Source organism: Camelus dromedarius, chromosome 12 (assembly GCF_036321535.1).
Source record: "Camelus dromedarius isolate mCamDro1 chromosome 12, mCamDro1.pat, whole genome shotgun sequence".
In the NCBI taxonomy this organism is placed as follows: Eukaryota; Metazoa; Chordata; class Mammalia; order Artiodactyla; family Camelidae; genus Camelus; species Camelus dromedarius.
In genome coordinates, this window is record NC_087447.1 from 55,490,509 (window position 1) to 55,510,709 (window position 20,201).

General features: G+C 46.2%; 1 protein-coding gene and 2 long non-coding RNA genes across 5 annotated transcripts in view; all 3 read right to left on the reverse strand.

The window, feature by feature from the left end:
* The window catches only part of LOC116155405 (uncharacterized), a 360,132-nt gene that overhangs the window by 306,685 nt on the left and 33,246 nt on the right, over window positions 1-20,201 (reverse strand). The window lies entirely within an intron of this gene.
* LOC135322595 (uncharacterized) lies at window positions 2,754-9,376 on the reverse strand. Its single transcript, XR_010383251.1, has 3 exons — window positions 9,166-9,376; window positions 8,020-8,135; window positions 2,754-2,783 (listed from the first exon to the last, which is right to left on the reverse strand). It is a non-coding gene; the product is annotated as an uncharacterized LOC135322595 (long non-coding RNA).
* Window positions 17,377-18,913, reverse strand: FAM181B (family with sequence similarity 181 member B). Its single transcript, XM_010990174.3, has one exon. The coding sequence runs from the start codon at window positions 18,786-18,788 to the stop codon at window positions 17,508-17,510; it is 1,281 nt and encodes a 426-aa protein (XP_010988476.3). The 5' UTR covers window positions 18,789-18,913; the 3' UTR covers window positions 17,377-17,507.

Here is a 20,201-nt window from a genome sequence, read left to right on the forward strand (position 1 = left end):
TCTCTCAACTCAACAACCACCATGTGGAGACACCAGAGTCCTCATTTTAGAGATGATATTCAAAAATGATCAAGTGACTGACCTATTCAGTGTTTGTAAGTAACAGTGTTGAAATAAGGATATCTCCCATTGCCTGGGAGCTTGCTGTGTGCCTGGCCCTTTGCCAGTAGCTAAACACAAGATTCCTAATGATCAGACCAACCCTGAACAGCAGGCAATGTTTTTGTTCCCACTCTCCAGAGAGAAAACCAACGCTTAGAGGGTTCTGTGACTACCGATGGCATCACTAGGAAAGGCGGCAATAGAATTCAGCCCAGGTCAACCTGGGTGCCTGCCCAGTGCAAGTCCAGGTCGCTGTTGTTGGAACTGTGATTGTTTCCCCTTCTCCACTGTTTTCCAACTTGCTCTGGGCAGTGCGGGTGCGGGGAAACACAGGAGCAAAGGTAAGTCCCCCCAGCATCCAACCCCAGCTGAACAGCAGCCCGGCTCAGAGAGAAGCTAGTAATTAAAATCATGTAGCAGCTCCCTGCTTCCTCATGCCGCTGTGTGGACGAGAACGGCTGCCCTGGCAGCCACCCATGACCCAGGCCTGTGCCAAGGAGATTCAGATTCTGTCCGAGTTCTGGGCTACTGTTCAAGTGTGTCCGGGTTTCTCTGGGCCACTTGGTTCCCTGCCATGCCATGGCATCCTGTTGTTCTGGGCAGAATGGATTGAGAGATCAGGTTCTCAGCAGCACTCTGCACCCAGGACTCGGGTGTCCTGGTCACAAAGCTGACCACCCACCATTGGGCCCTCATAGTGGGGCCTGCTCCCAGCAGAGAAAAGGACCAGGACCAGAGCACAAAGCGTGCAGGGAGGACGCACACTCCAGGGAGGACACATCACTCGCCGCCGCCGCCGCGAGTCCTTTGTGCGGGTTTTGTTCTGCCTTCTGGGAGAAAGGCTCCCTCCACATCGCTCCTTTAGGAACCAGCTCATGTGAAGGGGCCAGTTAGTCACGGATTCCGAGACACTGTGGAGGGATCAGGCCAGAGCTTCCAGTGACCATTTAAATCCTGAGATGAAAATCCCAGGGCATCCAGAGCCCTTCCTCACTGGATGCAGAGAAGAAAAGGACCAGAAGACCGAGGCCCTTCTCCTGCTCTCGGCTGAGGCCTTTCTGGGCAATAGTGGTAACAATTATAGTGACAGGTTTTTAAAGGTCATAATATAATGCCTGGGACTGTATATAGTCATCTATTGCAGCCGCAACTCTCTGTGGTTCATTATTGCCATTGGACAGAAGAGAAAGCTGAGGCTCTGGTTTAGAATTCTGCTCAGGGGCACACAGCTGATTGGGTAACCAGGAATCAATACTCAGTTCTGCCTGCCTGGCTCCGAAGATGCCCCTAGACATTCAGACCACCTAAGTAATGTAGCCAGGACCCTCCAACCCTGGCCCCTACCAGAAGTTAGGAATTGCCAGCTAGACTAGAATTGGCTGGAAAAGGAAATAAACTGTGAACCCTGCAGAAGGCACCCTTATAAATAAGGAGCCCCATTCTCTTAGTCAGCTCGGGTTGCTGTAACAATTACCATAGACTGGGTGGCTCAAATGACAGACATTTATTTCTCCCAGTTCCAGAGGCTGAAAGTTTGAGAACTGGGTGCCAGCATGTTTGGGTTCTTGGTAAGGCCCCCCTTCTTTCTGTATCCTCACATGGAGGAAGAGAGTGAGCTAGCTTTCTGGCCTCTTCTTTTAAGGGTAATAACTCCGTTCATAAGAGCTCCATCCTTATGACCTGATTAACACCCAAAGGCCCCATCTCCAAACATAACCACACAGATTTGGGGAGACACACATTCAGTCCATAACCCCCACAGTTCAGAGAAAGGGTTGAAAAGTAAAAGTTGGTGACCCAAGTAGACCCTAGAAAGAGAGGAAGGCAAGTATTGGAGGTGCTGGGTCCCTGAGGTGGTGGTTCCAAAAGAGTCCTGACCTAATGCTCCTGCGAGGAGATCGTCTTCCCTCAGTGCACGTGGGAACTTCACAGCAAATGGGATCAACTGTACCAGCAGGTCTGTTCTTCTGAGTAAGACCAGTTTCCACTGGTGACCTCCAGGATCAGAGCTACCTATACAGTGCCTTTACACAAATTTTAAAATGAAGAAGAAGGCATCCCCTTCCTTGGGTGCACAGCTTAGTGGTCCTAGAGTAAGCATGGGCTGGATTTTCATTTCCACTCATCTGTCTGTGTATGCTCTACAGTGCACAACTCTGTGACCCTAAGTTGCATAAAAAGCAATGACAGTAGCAGATTTATCAGACCCCTGTTCTAAACTCACCTGAATGGCAAAGCCAGTCTGAATCCTTGTTGGACTGTATGTCTACCGGACTGAGTAAGCCTCCAGGTTCTGGCATACTATGGAAGAGGGGAATATTCTAGTGGAAAGATACTAAGAATTAATGAAAATAAGGCAGTAAGTGCTTCAGCAGTTAATTAAACACGAAGAAACTTAGCCATAGTTCAGGAGACCTAAACAAGCATTTCTCCAATAAGAACAGACAAATGGCCAATAGGCACAAGAAAAAAATGCTCAATATCACTAATTATCAGAGAAATGCAAATCAAAACTACAATTAGAGGAGAGAACCAATATGGCAGAGTAGAAGGACACTTGTAGCTCACCCTCTCCCACAAATACACCAAAACTCACATCTACGGACTCACTCAGCCAACCAGAGCACCTGCTGAACTCTGACAGAACATCACCCTCTTCGAAAGACAAAGACGCCAAAAATCTGGTCGGAGAAAAGGAAAAAAGAAAGAATTAAAAACAAAACAGTGTGGGACTGGTCCCACGGGGAGGGAGCAGCAAAGGAGGACTACAGCTTGTTCGTTGAACCTCCCCCTCTCCAACGGAGAGGCCAGTGGGATGGAGGGGGAGCCTCCGAGGCTCAGATCTGCCCCGAGCACCCCTTAACTGACAGAACTAAGTTGAACGGGCACAAAGGGTCCCTGTAACACCCAGCCCAAGACACAAGCTAGCAGCTGGGGCCGCAACAGGCTGCCCGAGCCAGTCGGAGGATGGGGGCGGCTGCACTGAGGCAGCCCCGGGGCACTCCAGGGTGCTGCGTGCTGTGTCTGGGAGGGGATATGGAGCAGAACAACCTCGGTCCCCCATAAATTGCGAAAAAAGCAAAGCAACAAGGCTGATGTGCCCTGGGGGGAGGGGTGCCGTAGCCTTTGTCTCCTCAGACCTGCGGCGACATTACTGGCGCTTCTGGCAAGAAGAGAGGCAGGCACAGCCACAGCTGCCATCTGTGTGCAGCACCCGGGTGGGGGTGGGGCCGAGCCCTGAATCCGCACCTGGGGGGCTCTGCGACCTCCTAGGCAGGACTGACACTTGTTTACAGCCCGATACAGATAGGATCTTTCTGCCCTGGCACCCTAGAGAACTCACGCCACCAAGACAAACAAGGAGCTGAGATTTGGCACAGAGCAGGGGCAGGGCTGTTCCGCAGTCTTCCCTGAGCCCGCCTACGGAGCGCCAACCCGAGGCGGAGCAGGCAGCTACACAAAGCAGTGGAGCAAAGGCGCTGGGAGAGGGCGGGCAGCCACCTGCCTTCTTGGCAGGAACGCAGCACCTGACCAAGGTGCTGGGAGGGAGCAAGATCCGCCCACCTGCCTCGCCCAAGCTCAGCATCTGACTGCGGCATCGGGAGGGGGAGTGACCCACCTGCCCACCGGCCACAGTGCCAGAGAGATATGAGCAATATGAAGAAGCAGAGGAAACACTCCCAATTAAAAGATCAAGAGAAATCCCCTGAAAGCATGGTCAAGGAAATAGACATTGATGGCCTACTAGATCAAGATTTCAAAAAAGGAGTGATCAAAGTACTGAAGGAACTAAAAGAAATAGTGTTTAGAGATATAAAATATGTCAAAAATGAAATAGAAGCTATAAAGAAGAACCAAGCAGAGTTAGTAAACTCATTTGCTGAGATGAGAGCTGACCTAAAGGCTGTGCAAAGCAGACTAGATAATGCAGAGGGACGAATAAGTGACCTAGAAGACAGGACAACAGAAAGAACACAATCAGAAGAGCTGAGAGAAAACAAATAAAAAATGATGAAAACAATATAAGGGACCTATGGGATAATATAAAGCGTGCCAATCTATGCATAATAGGGGTTCCAGAAGGGAAAGAAAGAACAAAGGGGATGGAAAAGGTATTTGAAGAAATCATGACTGAAAACTTCCCTAAACTAAAGAAGGAATCAGATATCCAAGTACAGGATGCTCAGAGGGTCCCAAACAGGAAGAACCCAAACAGAACCACACCAAGACAGATCATAATCAAAATGGCCAGAGTGAAGGATAAAGAAATGACCCTAAAGGCAGCAAGAGAAAAACACAGAGTGAGTTACAAGGGAACCCCCATAAGGCTTTCAGCTGATTTCTCTACACAAACACTACAGGCCAGAAGGGAGTGGCAAGATATATTCAAAGTCCTGAATGAAAAAAAGATGCAGCCTAGGATACTCTATCTACCAAGGCTATCCTTTAGAATAGAAGGAGAGATAAAGAACTTCATAGACAAGCAAAAACTAAAAGAGTTTAGCAACACTAAACCCATGCTAAAAGAAATATTGACAGGTCTACTCTAAATAGAAAAGAAGCAGGATGCTACAAAAATGAGAAACTCATAACTTCAAAGGTGATAACTACCATGAATTACAAATAGAATAAACACAAAATTGTAAAAGAAGACATCTAAGTCATTAAGAGTGGAAGAGGGAAGCAAGGAAAGCCACTGTGGAAAACAGTATGGAGATTCCTCAAAAGACTGGGAATAGACTTACCATAGGACTCAAGAATCCCACTTCTGGGCATATATCCAGAAGGAACCCTACTTCAAAATGACACCTGCACCCCAATGTTCATAACAGCATTATTTACAACAGCCAAGACATGGAAACAGCCTGGATGTCCATCAACAGATGACTGGATAAAGATGTGGTATATTTATACAATGGAATACTATTCAGCCACAAAAACCAACAACATAATGCCATTTGCAGCAGCATGGATGTTCCTGGAGAATGTCATTCTAAGTGAAGTAAGCCAGGAAGAGAAAGAAAAATACCATATGAGATCACTCATGTGTGGAATCCAAAAAAAAAAAAAAAACAAAAACAAATACAAAACAGAAACAGACTCATAGACATAGAATACAAACTTGTGGTTGCCAAGGGGGCAGAGGGTGGGAAGGGACTGACTGGGATTTTAAAATGTAGAATAAACAAAATTATACTATATAGCACAGGGAAATATATACAAGATATTGTGGTAGCTCACAGCGAAAAAAAATGTGACAATGAATATATGTATGTTCATGTATAACTGAAAAATTGTGCTCTACACTGGAACTTGACACAGCATTGTAAAATGACTACTACTCAATAAAAAAATGTTTTTAAAAAACCGTTTAAAAGAAATTATAAAGGCATATGGAAATTATGTACAATTGTTGGATTATCCTTGCCTTCCTCATTGAATCTCAAAGGAAAAGATCAAATAAATTAGCAACACAAGCGGAATATATTCATCATTGGAACAAATGCTGAAAGTTATTTTCTTTAATCAAATTCAGCTTTCTTTGAATTTTGACAAATTCGCTTGCCTAAGAAATTTGAAACAGAGTAAAATAAAGATGTTATGAAATGGGAAAAAAAAACTACAATTAGGTATCACCTCCCTCCAGTTGGAATGGCCACTGTTAAAAAGTCCACAAACAATAAATGCTGGAGAGGGTGTGGAGAAAAGGCAACCCTCCTACACTGTTGGTGGGAATGTAGTTTGGTGTAGCCATTATGGAAAACAGTATGGACATTCCTCCAAAAACTAACAATAGACTTATCATATGATCCAGCAGTCCTACTCCAGGGCATATAACCAGAGGGAACTCTAATTCAAAAAGCTACTTGCACCCCAATGTTCATAGCAGCACTATTTACAATAGCCAAAACAGGGAAACAACCTAAATGCCTATTGACAGATGACTGGATAAGGAAGTTGTGGTATATTTATACAATAGAATACTACTCAGCGATAAAAAAGAATAAAATAATGCCATTTGCAGCAACATGGATGGACCTGGAGATTGTCATCCTAAGTGAAGTAAGCTAGAAAGAGGGAAAAAAAAGTATCATATGATGTCACTTGTATCTGGAATCTAAAAAAATGAGATAAACGAACTTATTTACAAAACAGAAACAGACTCACAGACATAGAACACAAAATTATGGTTACCCAGAGAGAAAGAGGGTGAGAAAGGATAAACTGGGAGTTCAAGATATGCAGATACTAACTAATATATATAAAATAGATAAACAAGGTCCTACTGTACAGCACAGGGAACTATATTCAATATCTTATAGTAACCTATAATGAAAAGGAATATTAAAAAGAATCTATGTATGTATATGTATGACTGAAACATTATGCTGTACACCAGAAATTGACATACCATTGTAAACTGACAGTCAACTGTATTAATTATATTTCAATTTTTTTAAAATGTAAAAAAAAATAAATTTAGCCATAGTTGTGTCCAAATTGTGGATAAGTTTATGCAAGTTAGACCGCTCCTGCTCCGAGCTCCTGCTCATTTGGTGCTGTTCTGGTGTTCTTGTTGTCTGTGTAGGTAGATACTAGGGATTCTCCTGGTCAGGCATGAACTGATGCAGGCTTATGTGTCTCACTCTTATTAGCAAGAGGACTCATGGTTTAGACACTGGGATCCCTTGTGCATTTGGATAGTGTGAGTCAGTCTTCAAGCATTGGATCTGTTCTGGGGCACTGACTCAATGCCAGATTGAAAACAGGTTTTAATCCGGGCAAATGACAGTAAATAGAACTAAATTCAGGGTCAGAGCACAAGCGCAGCCTACAGAATTAGCAATATCTGCCAAGACTGCAGGAGTGAGGAGTGGTTCTTGCCACACATTTGCCAACTCTGGCCCCCATCACATTTATGCAAATGCCTGGAATAAATTCCACTTAATCATGGTGTATGATCCTTTTAACATACTGATGAATTTGATTTGCTAACATTTTGTTGATGGTTTTGCCTTCCATGTTCCTCAGGGACACTGGCCTGTAATTTAATTTTCTTGTATCGTTCTTACCTGGCTTTGATATCAGGGTAATGCCAGCCTCATAAAATGCAGCTGGCTTAACTGGATAATCAGACAGGGCCACAGGCTGTCATGCACAACTGGACAGGCCACTGGCTGTACTCTGCTGTTGGAATGGCTCCCCGATCAGGCTGGGCCACTGAGTACACTTAGCAATCAAGCTGGGTGTTAGGCTCTGACACTGGGTAGGGTCAGTGCCCAGCCTCCCGGGTTGGGCGGGGCCACAGGCTGTGCTCTGCTGCTCGGCTGCTGGCTTGGCTCCCTGCCTAAGGAGGGCAATAAACTGGGCTCAGAGGCTAATCGGGGTCTCTTGCCAGGCTCTCGTTAGGCAAGGCTGGAAGTTATGCTTAGCAATCAGGCAGGGCTGGGGGCTTGGCACCTTGTCCAGGTGGAGAAACAGGATGAGAACTACAGCCCACTGGCTGGGGATCCAAACTGGGCAGAACCACTTATCTAGCTCCCTGGTCAGAAAGGTCCACCAGCTGGGCTGTGTAGATGGGCAGGACTGCTGGCTCGGCTCTCTGCTTAGGCACTGCCAACAGCAGGAACATAGTCAGCCAAGATCTATGTGCTGTTGGCTGTGAGCCGCATCCCTTTCTCCATCTCCAACTGATCCCTGGTGGTCTAACCCTATAGATTCCCCAATGATTCCTGGGAGACAAGACTGAAGTGGGCTTCCTTGGAAGCATCTTGAAATGCTGCAGAAGCTGGATGTTCACCTTGAACTCTCTTTATCCCACAGGAGGAACTGAGGCCCCAGGACCCTGCAGGTGCAGAGCCATGCTGCCCCGGGGGAGTGGGGGGTGATGCTATCAAAGTGAAGTACTGCTCTTACCCTTCTAATGCAGTTTTTCTTAGTTTCTGTGATCCAAGGGTATGCTTCAGCCTCACTCCTGGGTTCTGGAATCTTCACAAAGGCGTCCTGTCCTATTCAATTGCTAGTTGGTCTCTCTGTGAAGGAAACTGAAGCTGGGACCATTTATTCCACCATTTTGCTAACCTCACTTCTACTGACTGATACTGCTTGATACTGTTTTCTACCTTAAACAAAATAGTTCATTTTTACTTTGTTGCCAAACAAATAGAATCATGACTTATATATTTAATTTCCTGTGTTTTTAACAATTCTATCAATTTCTGACTTTAACAAAGACCTTTCTTTTGGGCAAGTGAAGAGTGAGGGAGTCTTTGTGGGGTAAATACTACAAAGAAACTGGAACAGGGCTAGAGGCACTGAATAGGACTGGAGTCCAGGAAAGTGACCTAGTCACAAGGTCCCAGAGACAACTGGGACTTGGATGTGAGGGGAAGAGAGGACGAGAGGAGTAGGTAAGACATTCAGAGCTGTTAGAATCCAGGAAAGGAAGTCACACGAGAAGCAGCATTTTTGTTCCAATTCATCTTTGAAGGCATCTTGAAGCAGTGGCTGAAGGTGGTAGAAAATTTGGTAGCAAGGAAGCACAAGTCTTGCCAATAGCAAGGAGGGCTGGCAATTTGTTCACATGATAAGAATTTGAGTCCCTGTATGTCAGACACAGGTCGTCCCTGGAGGTACAACAATGAACAGGACGCACACAATGCCTGTGAAGACAAAGGGCCAGGCCCCAGCTGGATGTCCACATAGAGCTCCAGACCCAGCTGAACTTAGTGGGAGACAGGGCAAAAATCACACAGATCAAGAATGCATCAAGGAGGGGAGGGGTGAGGCTGCACCATCTTGAACACAGAGGGGCTTGTCCACTCTACCCCCACCACCAGGGAGCCATTAGACCATATCTTTAATGTTTTGGTGTTTTTTTTTGGCTGAGGGAGGTAATAAGGTTTATTTATTCGTTTATTTTTAGAGGAGGTACTGGGGATTGAACTCAGGACTTTGTTCATGCTAAGCATGCGCTCTACCGCTTGAGCTATACCCTCCCACCTAGACCATCTCTTGGTGAGGAGCAGACTGCCCCCATGCACTGTCAGGATGGGTTCTTACCGGCCCAGACGCTGAGTATTTACAGCCAAGTGAAGCTGGTTGCGATAAGGTTCAACAACAGTCTCAGAGTGCGTAACAAGTTGTCGGCATCAGTTGCTCGCTGCCAGATGCACCTCATTCTGACCAAGCCTGGGCATGAACTGAGCTGCTCAGTCCGTTCCCTGGCGTTCTTGGCTGCTGAGAGCCTGTCCCTCTAATTGTGGACAGCTTCTAGAGATTGTGTTACATCTATTCAGAGTCCCTTTCCCAGTATTCCCTAAAATGCAATGCAACACAATGCAATGGAATAACATGACATGAAATAACACAATAAAATAAAATAAGATAAAATAAAATAATGGCATGGTTACATAAGTCTTGTTTCAGCACACTACAAAACCTCTGTGTGGCACAACAAATAGGATTTAATTTTACTTGTCATAATGTTCATTATTAGTTTCCAAGGGCTTCTGTAACAAAATGCCACAAACTAATCCACTTAAGACAACAGAAATTTATTGTTCTGAAGGCTGGAAGTCTGAAATCAAGGTGTCGGTAGGGTCTCTATGAAGGTGCTAGAGAAAGACACTTCCCTGCCATTTTCAGCTTCTGGTGTTTGTGGGCAATCCTTGGCACTGCTTAGTTTGGAGCTGCCTCACTCCAGTCACGTGGGTATCTTCTCCCTTCGTGTCTTCACACTGTCTTCCCTCGTTGTGAGACATCTCTCTGCGTCCAGATTTCTCCTTTTTATAAGAACATCAATCATTTTGGAATAGTTCCCACTCTAGAGACCTTATTTTAACTTGATAATCTCTGATTAGGTAAGACCCTATTTCCAAATAAGGTCACATTCTGAGGGCCTGGGAGTTGAGACTTCAACATATCTTTCTGAGGGGACACAGTCCAGCCCATAACATTTATTCTAGGTAACAAGTGATCTTGAGCCTGAAGCCAGGACTCTAACTACATATTTGTTCTCTCCCTCCACCCCCCATCTCTCTCTCCTTGCCATCACATTCTGTGAAAAAATAAACATGATGTTTCTCAACTTGGAATATGTTTCTAAGAACATTACATTTTGAAAGTGAAAAAAATACCTGCTTATACTATTCATTTAGCCATCAAACTATCTAGCACTTTGTGACATCCCTCAGATTATTTTCCTGTATTGCTTCTTCACTCTCACTTTGGCACTAAACGTCTCTTGTATCTGTAGTCTTAACTGTCCAACTCAATTTTAGACTCCCTGAGAACAGGACTTCTAGTTATTGTTAATGTCACAGAGGAAAATGCTGCTCACATTCTATGGGTAGAACAAATGACAGAAAGCAGGTCACAGTATCCTCTATGCCTGCTACCACACGCACTGCTCCAGGCAAAATAACTCTGCCCTTTTGTTCAGTAAAATGACTAGCGTGGCTGTTCTTGCCACATACACAATTTCTGCCACAATTAGGCTTTCCACAGAAAGGGGGCACTCCTGGCACAGTAAGTCCTTAACATATAGTGGCATATGATTATATGGCCATTTGACAAGTTTGGGGTGAAGCACAAATGTGAAATTTCTTTTTCAACGTTAAAGCCCCGTAATAATCATCCAGTAATCATTTATTACAGGTAACTATTGCTAGATTCCAGAAAATGATAGGAAGTCAGATGTAAGTACCTGCCCCCTACAGAGGAGGCAGAGGAATAACTACTATTACAATAGTATAATTAACTGTTATAAGAAGATAAGCCTGAGGTCTTGGAGTATCACAGATGATTCCAGAGTAGGTGTGCTTAACTGATCCAGAGAGGTTTAAAAAGGCGACACTTAAGCTGAGAATGATAGGTTTAGTAGAAATTAGCAAGCAGAGAAAATGAGGAGTGCATTCTAGGTATAGGTAGAACAGGAATAAACTCATGTAAGTGACTTGGATATGGAGAATTCAAGCATCTCTGTACAATCAGTACTAGAGTTCCGTAACAGATACAATAGGGGAGTGGTAGTGAGACTAGAGAGGCTGACAGGAGCCACGTGTTGAAGCTAACAACTTTGAACTTGACCTTAGAAATGACAAGGAGCCCTTGAACAATTTTAAGCAAAGGAGCAATGGCACCTGAGTTGCCTTTTTAGCAATATCACATCAGTGAGCAATGGGAAGGATGAATTAAAGGACTGTGAATTCAGGGACAAGGAGGTCATTAGGAGATTATAGCAGTCAGTGAGGTGAGGGGTGACAAGAGCCCAAATTAGAAAGGTCATTGACAAAAGAGTGGAGGAGACATGCAAGGGTTGCTTAAAACAGGGTCTTTCAAACTGCAGGTCTAACCTATTAGTGAGTCATAACAGCAACCTAATGGATAATAGATGGATTTTATTAAGAAATAGAGAAGATGTATAGCACAGGGAATGACATTCAGTATCTTATAATTATCTATAATGAAAATATATATATGTATAACTGAATCAATTTGCTGTACACCAGCAACTAACACAACATTGCAAATCAACTATACTTCAATAAAAAATAATAAAATGCCAAAAAAAGTAGAAAAGAAAATATCAGTGTATCACATAGCTCTTAGCAAGAACTAGTAATAAAAACTTTAATTATCTATTGAAATAGCCATTATGGAAAACAAAATGGGAATTCCTCAAAAAACTAAAAATAGACCTACCATATCATCCAGCAATCCCACTCTTGGGCATATATCCACAGGGAACTCTAATTCAAAAAGACACATGCACCCCAATGTTCATGGCAGCACTGTATACAATAGCCAAGACATGGAACCAACCTAAATGTCCATCAACAGATGACTGGATAAAGAAGTTGTGGTATATTTATACACTGGAATACTACTCAGTCATAAGAAAGAATGAAATAATGCCATTTGCAGCAACATGGATGGACCAAGAGATCGTCATTCTAAGTGAAGTAAGCCAAAAAGAGAAAGAAAAATACCATATGATATTACTCACATGTGGAATCTTAGAAAAAAATAAAGGACATTATGAACTCATCTACAAAACAGAAACAGACTTGCAGACTCAGTAAACAATCTTATGGTACTGGGAAAAGGGGTGGGAAGGGATAGATTTGGGAGTTAAAGATTTGCAAATGTTAGCCACTATATATAAAAATAGCTTTTTAAAAATTACCTATTGAAACAGATCACTGAATATTAATATAGATAATAACCTAATAAGATTTATATTATTAACCATGGATATGTTCATATGGATGTATTAGAACATGATGCAAAATGAAGTTTTTCTAGAGATCATGAATAAAAATAATTGAAACATACTGACTTAAAGGGTAGTACAGAGTAAGCCTTGGTAACCATTTGGACAGGATGAGAGGCTACAAGAAAAAGTGTGGTTTGGTTGACGGTGGCCACTCAGGTTGTGTGTGTGTTTAACTTTGGGACATAAAGTTCAAGGAGTTTATGAGACTGCCCCTGACCCCCAGGAGAAGATGTCTAGGAAATAGATGGGGAACTGGCTCTAGGATGGAGGAAAGACACCGAGGCTGAGAGGCTGGGGGTCATCAGTGCATTAGTGATAGAGGAAGCTTTGGGAAGAGCCACCTGCACATGGAAAGAATGTGTGGAGAGTGAACAGCACAGGGCAGAAGAGAGGGAGCCCTGGGGCACACCAGTGTCTGAGAGCCCCTGCAAAGAGAAGGCGGCCTGGCCAGGAAGTTAGAGGAAAACCAAAAGAAAATGAGGTTCCAAACACCAAAGGGAAGAGTTTTAGGCAGATGGAGCCCAGTTTTTCAGATGCAGCACAGAGGCCACGGAAGCTTAAGGCTGAAGACCCTGTGGTTGGTAATTGGGGCTTCAGTGAGAACAACTTGGGGGAAAAGTGGGCAGAACTAGAGGGACTAACCATCTCAGTTTGCCCGGGGCTTGGTGGGGGGGTTCTTTTTTTTTGAGAACGCTTGGTTTTGTTTTTTTTCTTTTCAGAAACTTTAATATGCTAATATTAAATGTGAATCTTTATTTTTGCAGGGGCCAGGAACACAGCTATTATATTTAACAGGGTTATGACTATTCCAAGTCTTTTATTTTCTTTCCCATCTTTTATATTACAGTTGATTTACAATGTTGTATTAGTTTCTGTTGTACAGCAGAGTGATTCAGTTATGCATATAAGTATATACAAATTCTTTTTCATCACAGGTTACTACAAGCCATTGAATACAGTTTCCTGTGCTATACATTAGGACCTTGTTGTTTATCTATTCTGCACATAGTAGTTTGTATCTATTAATCCCAAACTCCCAATTTATCCCTCTCTTCCCCCTCTTGTCCTGCTGTAATCATGTTTGTTTCCAATGTCTGTGAGTCTCTCTGTTTTAAAAATAATTTTGTTTGTGTCATTTTTTTAGATTGGGGGGCTTTTTGGTACGTGGAACTTTCAGTGCTAAAACTGGGACAGTTCTATGCAAACTGGGATGATTAGTCAGCCTGGGACTCAAAACAGGTAAGGTTTAAATAGCAGGTGAGATGGAGGCCAAAGGTGTGGATTCTTTTTCTGAAAGACTCAACTCTAAACAGAAGAAGGTAATATCTGGAGAAGGAAACAGGATTGAGAGAGATTTTCACATCTCTATCCCCTCTTTCTTATTTTTTAAACCATGCTAAAGGCTTATTTCTAAAGTGAAAGGAAGAAGTGAGGATGAGGCTGGAGAGAAAGGAGAATAAGGATAATGGGTGGAGCAGCATCTTGTCTTCCTGAAGTAGAAGAGGCAGGATGCTGAGCCCCCAGAGCAGGAGAAGGTCTGCCTGCCTGAGAGAAAATCCTGTATGTGAAAGTTGGGAAGTGAGGAGATTACAACACAAGCTCCACCCTGTCAGGATGTGGTGTGAGGAGAGGGGTAGAGTGGAGGCTTGAATGGAGATAACAGAGGCTTGGAAGAGCCATTTAGAAGATGCAAGAAGACACTGAAACACCCCCCAGGCACGAAGGACTGCCCAGCTGTCATGGGGAATCATGAATATGCAGCATATAATGTAATTATTGCTACCAACAGGCTAGGATGCCTAGCCTGCCCAAAGTTGTACAGCTATGAGCATCTTATGACATAATTTGAGTCTTGAAAATTATCTACCATTGCATTTAAAAAGAATTGTATACAGGCAAGTATGTGGCCAAAGAGGAGACAAAAATACTTTCTAACAGGCTGTGGGAGAAAATGACACGTGAGAGGAAGCAACAATATGTTCAGCCTTTGGCAGGACTATTATTAATGCGCACGCCTTACTGTACTGTGGTAGGGGGCATGGTCAGACACACATGAGCTCAGACTGCAAAGCAAAGTGGGGAGAAGAGGACGCGGAGGTGGAGCAATTTGGAGGCTACATGGGGGCTAGACACACATTCTTGGCATCCTGTATAGCAGGAGGGTTTAGAAACTTGACATAATGCCAAGCCTTGGCTGCTTGATACTAACAACTCTCTCTCCCTCTTCGGCCATTTATATGTACTCCATGCCAAAGCCTCAAGATAAGATAACCCTTTGTGATGGTCATCCAGTTTTGTCAATGGGAAGACTGCATTTCAATACAGTTAAATAGCTAGTCCCTGGCTGGTAAATTAGCAGAGATGAGATGTAGCTAAGCTGACTGATTAAGCCCCTCCCTTTGTCCTTCTTACTTTTCACCTATAACAATGAGGATAATAACAATGCCTAAGCACAGGTCTTTGTAAGAATTAAATGAGATCATGTGTGTGAAAGTGCCAGGCACCCAGTAGACACTGCTTATGTATTTGTCTAGCATAGCAGTTTTCAACTGGTAGCAGTTTTGCTCCCCACCTGCCCAACTGGGGTTTGCAGTAAGGGCCATATTTTTGATTGTCACAACTAGGGGAGTGCTATTGGTATCCAGTGGGTAGAGGCCAGAGATGCTGCTAAACTTTCTACTCTGTAAAGGACAGCCCCCACAGCAAAGCATATCCTGCCCCCAAAGTTAACAGTGGTGCAGCTGAGTCCCTGCTAGCAGCATCATACAGGGGATTGGGGACCATGCACACTAACAAAGCCCAGCAGAACTTCACAAGCAACAGGCAGGTCTTGGTGACAAGTCACTTTTAGATCTGGATCTTGGATCCACTACTTCCTTTCAGCAAGCTATTTACTCTGTCTGAGCCTCACTTTTCAAATGGGAATATCAGCACTTACGTCATCTGACTCTTAAGAGAGAGGCTCAGTGAGTTGGTCCCCAGCTTAGTGCTGGCACACGGAAACACACCGTTTTGGTATTATCATTTTTAATGAAAGGCACAGCAAGTAAGATGCTGGGAGAGAGAGACCTTGTTTTACTATAAACTAGGTAAGAAGGAAGAGGAAATTAAGAAACATTGCAGTGACACTTAGTAATTGTCACAGGGGTATTCACGTTTTCCTGCTGCGCACCTCTATCCTGGACTGTATTCGTCATAAAGTAATTTCAACAAATTAAGTAATTGCTGAATAATATTCTGCTAACACAATGGAATTAATCACTTTTCACCACCTTGAAATTTAATAAGACACCAAGTTTCTCAAATTGTAAAAGTTATTTTCATAGTTAACAAGACTGTTTTATTTCCTGTGGTGCTTTCTTAAGACAGGTTTTATTCAGAAGAAAGTGACTTAGGGATGCATCTAAAGCTGTCTGCCAAGGCTCAATACCATTTGTTTTTTTCGCAAATTCTTTTCTGAAAAGATCACAGTACTTTTGCACAAACATTGACCGAGATTTTAAAATCTTTTTTATGACACTGGTTTCAACTTTCTCACATGTCGATTTTCTTATGATGGGTCTTGCTTGCTTGAATAGAGGCAGCTCTCCTCTGCAACATAACCAGTAGCAACATCTTGCATTATCTGGGTGCTGTTTTCATGGGACATTTTTGCCAGCCAGTCTGCAAAGGGCTCCCCCCGACCTTTTTTTTCCCCAATGGCTCACTTCCCACGCACTCCTTCCTCCTCTGCCCCTCAACCACCCTGATATGCCACATGTCCTCTCTGCCACTTCATGGCTGGTTAAAACATTTCTCTGACTTTCCTCAAATCTCCCTTAGATGAACAGATCACACTCCTCTCCAGGGCGCCTTCAGATGCCATTCATCAAACCTGCTATTCAGGGAAGAGATTTGCTTGGAAACATCATACCTTCACCATTTCCTTGCATGGAGAGGATGTGGGTATAGGCAGTGAGGAAGCACAGGGAGGCAGAAACCAACGGAGCCTGTGGGTGGAACAGGGGGAGGGAGGGGAAAGAGGTGTACAGCTTGTAAGGGAAAGGGCAATCATCAGGCAAATAGATGGGCCAACAAAGTGCATGGGACTCACAATCCTAATGGCTTCCATATGCGGAAGCCATTTACACATGTACATAAAACACACACACACACACACACACCCCTGCAGTGGTCTCAAGGCATATTATGTATTTTCCCTCTGAGCTATCTAACAAGCTGTGAAGAAGTAAAAAGTGGAAGAATATTGTCATCCCCACCCTCTCAGATAAGAAAACTTTGATGCAAAGAGGTTATAACTTGCCCAGTTTCTCCCTCCCAAAGTGGTTGAAGAACGGGAAAAAGAAAGAAGGGAAAGGGACCTCGAGTTTGCTAAATTTAAGCCTCTTACATCAGAAATTTGCAAGAAAAGCCCACAGAAAAAGATATCAGGTAGAGCAATGAGAGGCCAAAAGAAGAGAAGTGAACAACGGCACTGATAGGAGTGGCAGAGATAAAGAGATGGAAGAGGGAAGGGAGCCAGAAAAACCTAAGAGGAAGAGTGACAGAGAGAGCTCCACACCCAAGGACAAGCGCAGGGGAGGTCCTCAGTGGCCACTGGCCTCACGTCCTCAATACCATTCTCACCTAACAGGGCAAAGAGATCACATGGAAAACCGTCCTATACAAAACACCCAAATCAATAACAACATACCTCTGCTCCATTCTTTTCAATATAGGCTTTAATTCATAACGCACTCAAAGGGGGCGGAAGGGGAGGGACCAGGGCACTGTTTGCTAGGAGCAGTTACACTTAATACACTGACCTTTTGATGAAAAGCTGAAGAAGGGACAGGTGGCTACAAAAGCCATCTCCTGTCCCTTCCAATCCCCATCCCATTCTCCAAACCCCGTCTTGGTTTCTTGGCTCGTCTCATCCGGTAAGAGCCTACCAACGGCTTTTTTTTTTTTAAACACGAGGCTGTGACTAAAACAACCCCCCACTTCTCTTATCGTTTTCTTAAGTTTCTTTTATTTAATTGAATTTTTAAAAATCCCTTTTCCTCTCCACGTGCATTTTCCCATCGTACTTTAGGCGGGAGCTCCCCCACAGCAGTCTCTATTGGGAGGGGAGGGCACCTCGCACTCAGTCCCGGTGCGCCCCCTCCTCCCCGGACGCCCCTTCCCAAACCCCGTCGGCTCTCCAAAGACTTGAGTAGGCGGTGCGGCTGTAGCCCGCGCTGTAGTCGTAGGACACCTGTTGGGGCAGCGGCGGCGGGGGCAGAGCGCAGTCTGAGAAGAAGGGGGCGAGAGTGGCCAAAAGGCCAGGCCCGTCCTCCCCGCCTGGGGAGTCCGCGGCCGCGGGGTACAGGGGGCGCAAGGGCTCGTTCAAGGTCAAGCCACCGCGGGGGGCAGCTAAGGGCGGCTTCTTGGTTGGGGGGCAGCCCGGGGCGCTCCAGGGCTCAGGGTACAGGAGGCTCCCCACCATCGCCGGCGGCGGCTCAAAGAGGCCGGGCTCCAGCTCCGGGGGTCCCCGCAGGGCAGCGGCTCCGGTGGGGAACACATCTAAGGACTCCGCGGCGAGCAAGACGCCCGTCTCGGTGCCGGCGCCGTAGTCGGGCCCCAGCAGCTCGAAGAACTCCACCGCCTCGGCGCCCTTCTCCAGGTCTCCCAAGCTCACGCCGGGCCCCGACGGGCCGCACACGCCGCCGCCTGCCCGGGACGGCTCGGTGAAAAAGGACGGGGGCAGATTGCGGGCCCGCAGCGGGACCTTCCTGGCGCCAGGGACCAATGGACCCCCCGCGGGGCCGGCCGCGTCCCCTCCTGCACCCCCAGCGCCTGCTCTGCCGAGCCCGGCCGCCGGCGCCGCTACTGTAGCCCCCGCCGACTCGGCGCCTCCGGGGACGTGGCGCAGCGAGTCGAAGAGCGCGGCCAGGCTGCGGCTTTGCAGGCTGGCCGCCGCAGCGGCCTGCGACGCCTCCCGCCGGGGGGCCGCCTTCCCGTGGGCTGGGACCGCGACTGTCTGGGCGCCGGCGGCGACGAGCGGCCGCTTGGCGGGCGTGTCGGAGGCGCACGGGGAGGGCGGGCCCGGGGGCGCGGTGCCCATGAGGCCGCTGCAGCGCTTAATTTGCTTCTGCAGGTACTTGCGGTGGTTCACCTTCCGCTTAGACTTGCCAGGCTTGTCCAACGCCAGCTTGATGTTGCTGCACGCCGAGTCGATGAAGCTGAGCAGGTCGCGGGTGGCCTCGCGCACGTCCCCGCCCTCGGCGCCAGCCAGCAGCGCGCCCGCCGGCGTCCCGGTCTCCTCGTCCTCGAAACAGCAACCCTTGTCCAGGGCTCCAAACGCGCCCCCCAGCCCGTCCGGGGAGCCCCCGAAACCGAACGGGACGAAGGGGTGCGTGCTGAGAAGCGCCGCTTGGACTGCCATCGCCGTGGCTCCCCGGCGGCCCGCAGCGCGGCCGGTGCGCCCCCGGCCGGTTCCCGCCCGCGGCCCAGGCCCGGCTCCCGCCCTGGCGCGGTGCGCGCGGCGAAGCCTCCTCGCTCCGGGCCGGGCTTGCTGCTCGGCCTCCCGGGGGAGCTCATTAGGTCTTGTAAGCGAGGGGCGGAGGGAGGGAACGCGCGGCTACCGCCCCGGTGGCGGAGGGGAGGGGCTTACTTAGTGGGGCTAAGCCGGGGGTGGGGGGTCGCTTTTTTCGTTTTCAGGGCTTTCTCCAGCTCGTCGCCTTAACCCCTTAGTTTCCCTTTGCCCCGCGAGTTTCTCTTGGCCAGCTGCGACCGCAAGACGTGAGAAGGTCCTCAATCTCCAGCTCCTGTACAGTCACACCCTGGCTTAGGGAACCCAACCCACCGGAGGTTGAGAAGGCCAGAATCCAGACACTGGGTTTCAGTACTAGCTCTGGTAACAGTAATAGCCATCAGCTACTGGGAGCTTGCTTATTGCCAAGCACTGGCCATGCATTTCCTCATTTAATCTTTAAACAATACTCCTGTGAAGTACTTATTATTATCACCATCTAAAAAATATGGAAACTGAGCCTCAGAGTTTCAGTGAGTTGGCCAAGGCTATCTCCTGTCCAGTCTGACTCTAAAGCCGTTCCTAAGCCCTTGACAAAATTGTTCTCTGGCCTCGGGATGTTCATCTATCAGATGGGGGAAGGAAACTAATGTCTCTTCAAGCTCTAGCCTTGGTCCTAAGATTCTAACTCAAGTTTCTGTAGGACTCTCAAGTCTGGTGTTTTTTCTTCGATCCCTTCATTGTTACAGGTAACAGTTTATAGCAAATTGAGGCCAGTACTTGACCCATCTTTTATTAGCAGTAGACAGACGCCAGGAGGCAAGGGAGGCAGTGGCCACTAAGCTACCTGGTATTTGAGAGAGAGCCCTGTATGTGTGTGTGTATAAAACTCTCAGCATCTTAGGACAAAATATGGATTGGAACCTTTCCCCTACTTGTGATGCTATTTAGGTTGTCCTTTTGGAACTTCTGCTGCATTTTAAGAATCACTTTGAAGTTCATTTAAACCCAGTTTCACCTGGGCTTCTTGAGATGGAGAAAATGAGTAATGTGGTAGAGCATGGAGGCTAATTCAGAAGACTTGGGTTCTGGTCTCAGCCTCACCACTCTATAGCTTTTTGATAGGCTGAAATCCTTGCTTTGATGAGTACATAGCTTTGGGCAAAACAGCTGACCTCTCTCTGCCTTAGCTTGCTTGTGTTGAATGCGGGTAAGCTTGCCCACCTCACAGGGCACTTGTGATGAGTATCTGCCCTTACTTCTCTAAAAGCACAAGACGGTGACTCTATTTCCTTACATGATCACCTAACATGCAGTAGAGCATCT

Excerpts from the sequence above, each read along its gene's own strand:
- FAM181B (XM_010990174.3), bottom strand. The coding sequence starts at position 18,788 with ATGGCAGTCCAAGCGGCGCTTCTCAGCACGCACCCCTTCGTCCCGTTC.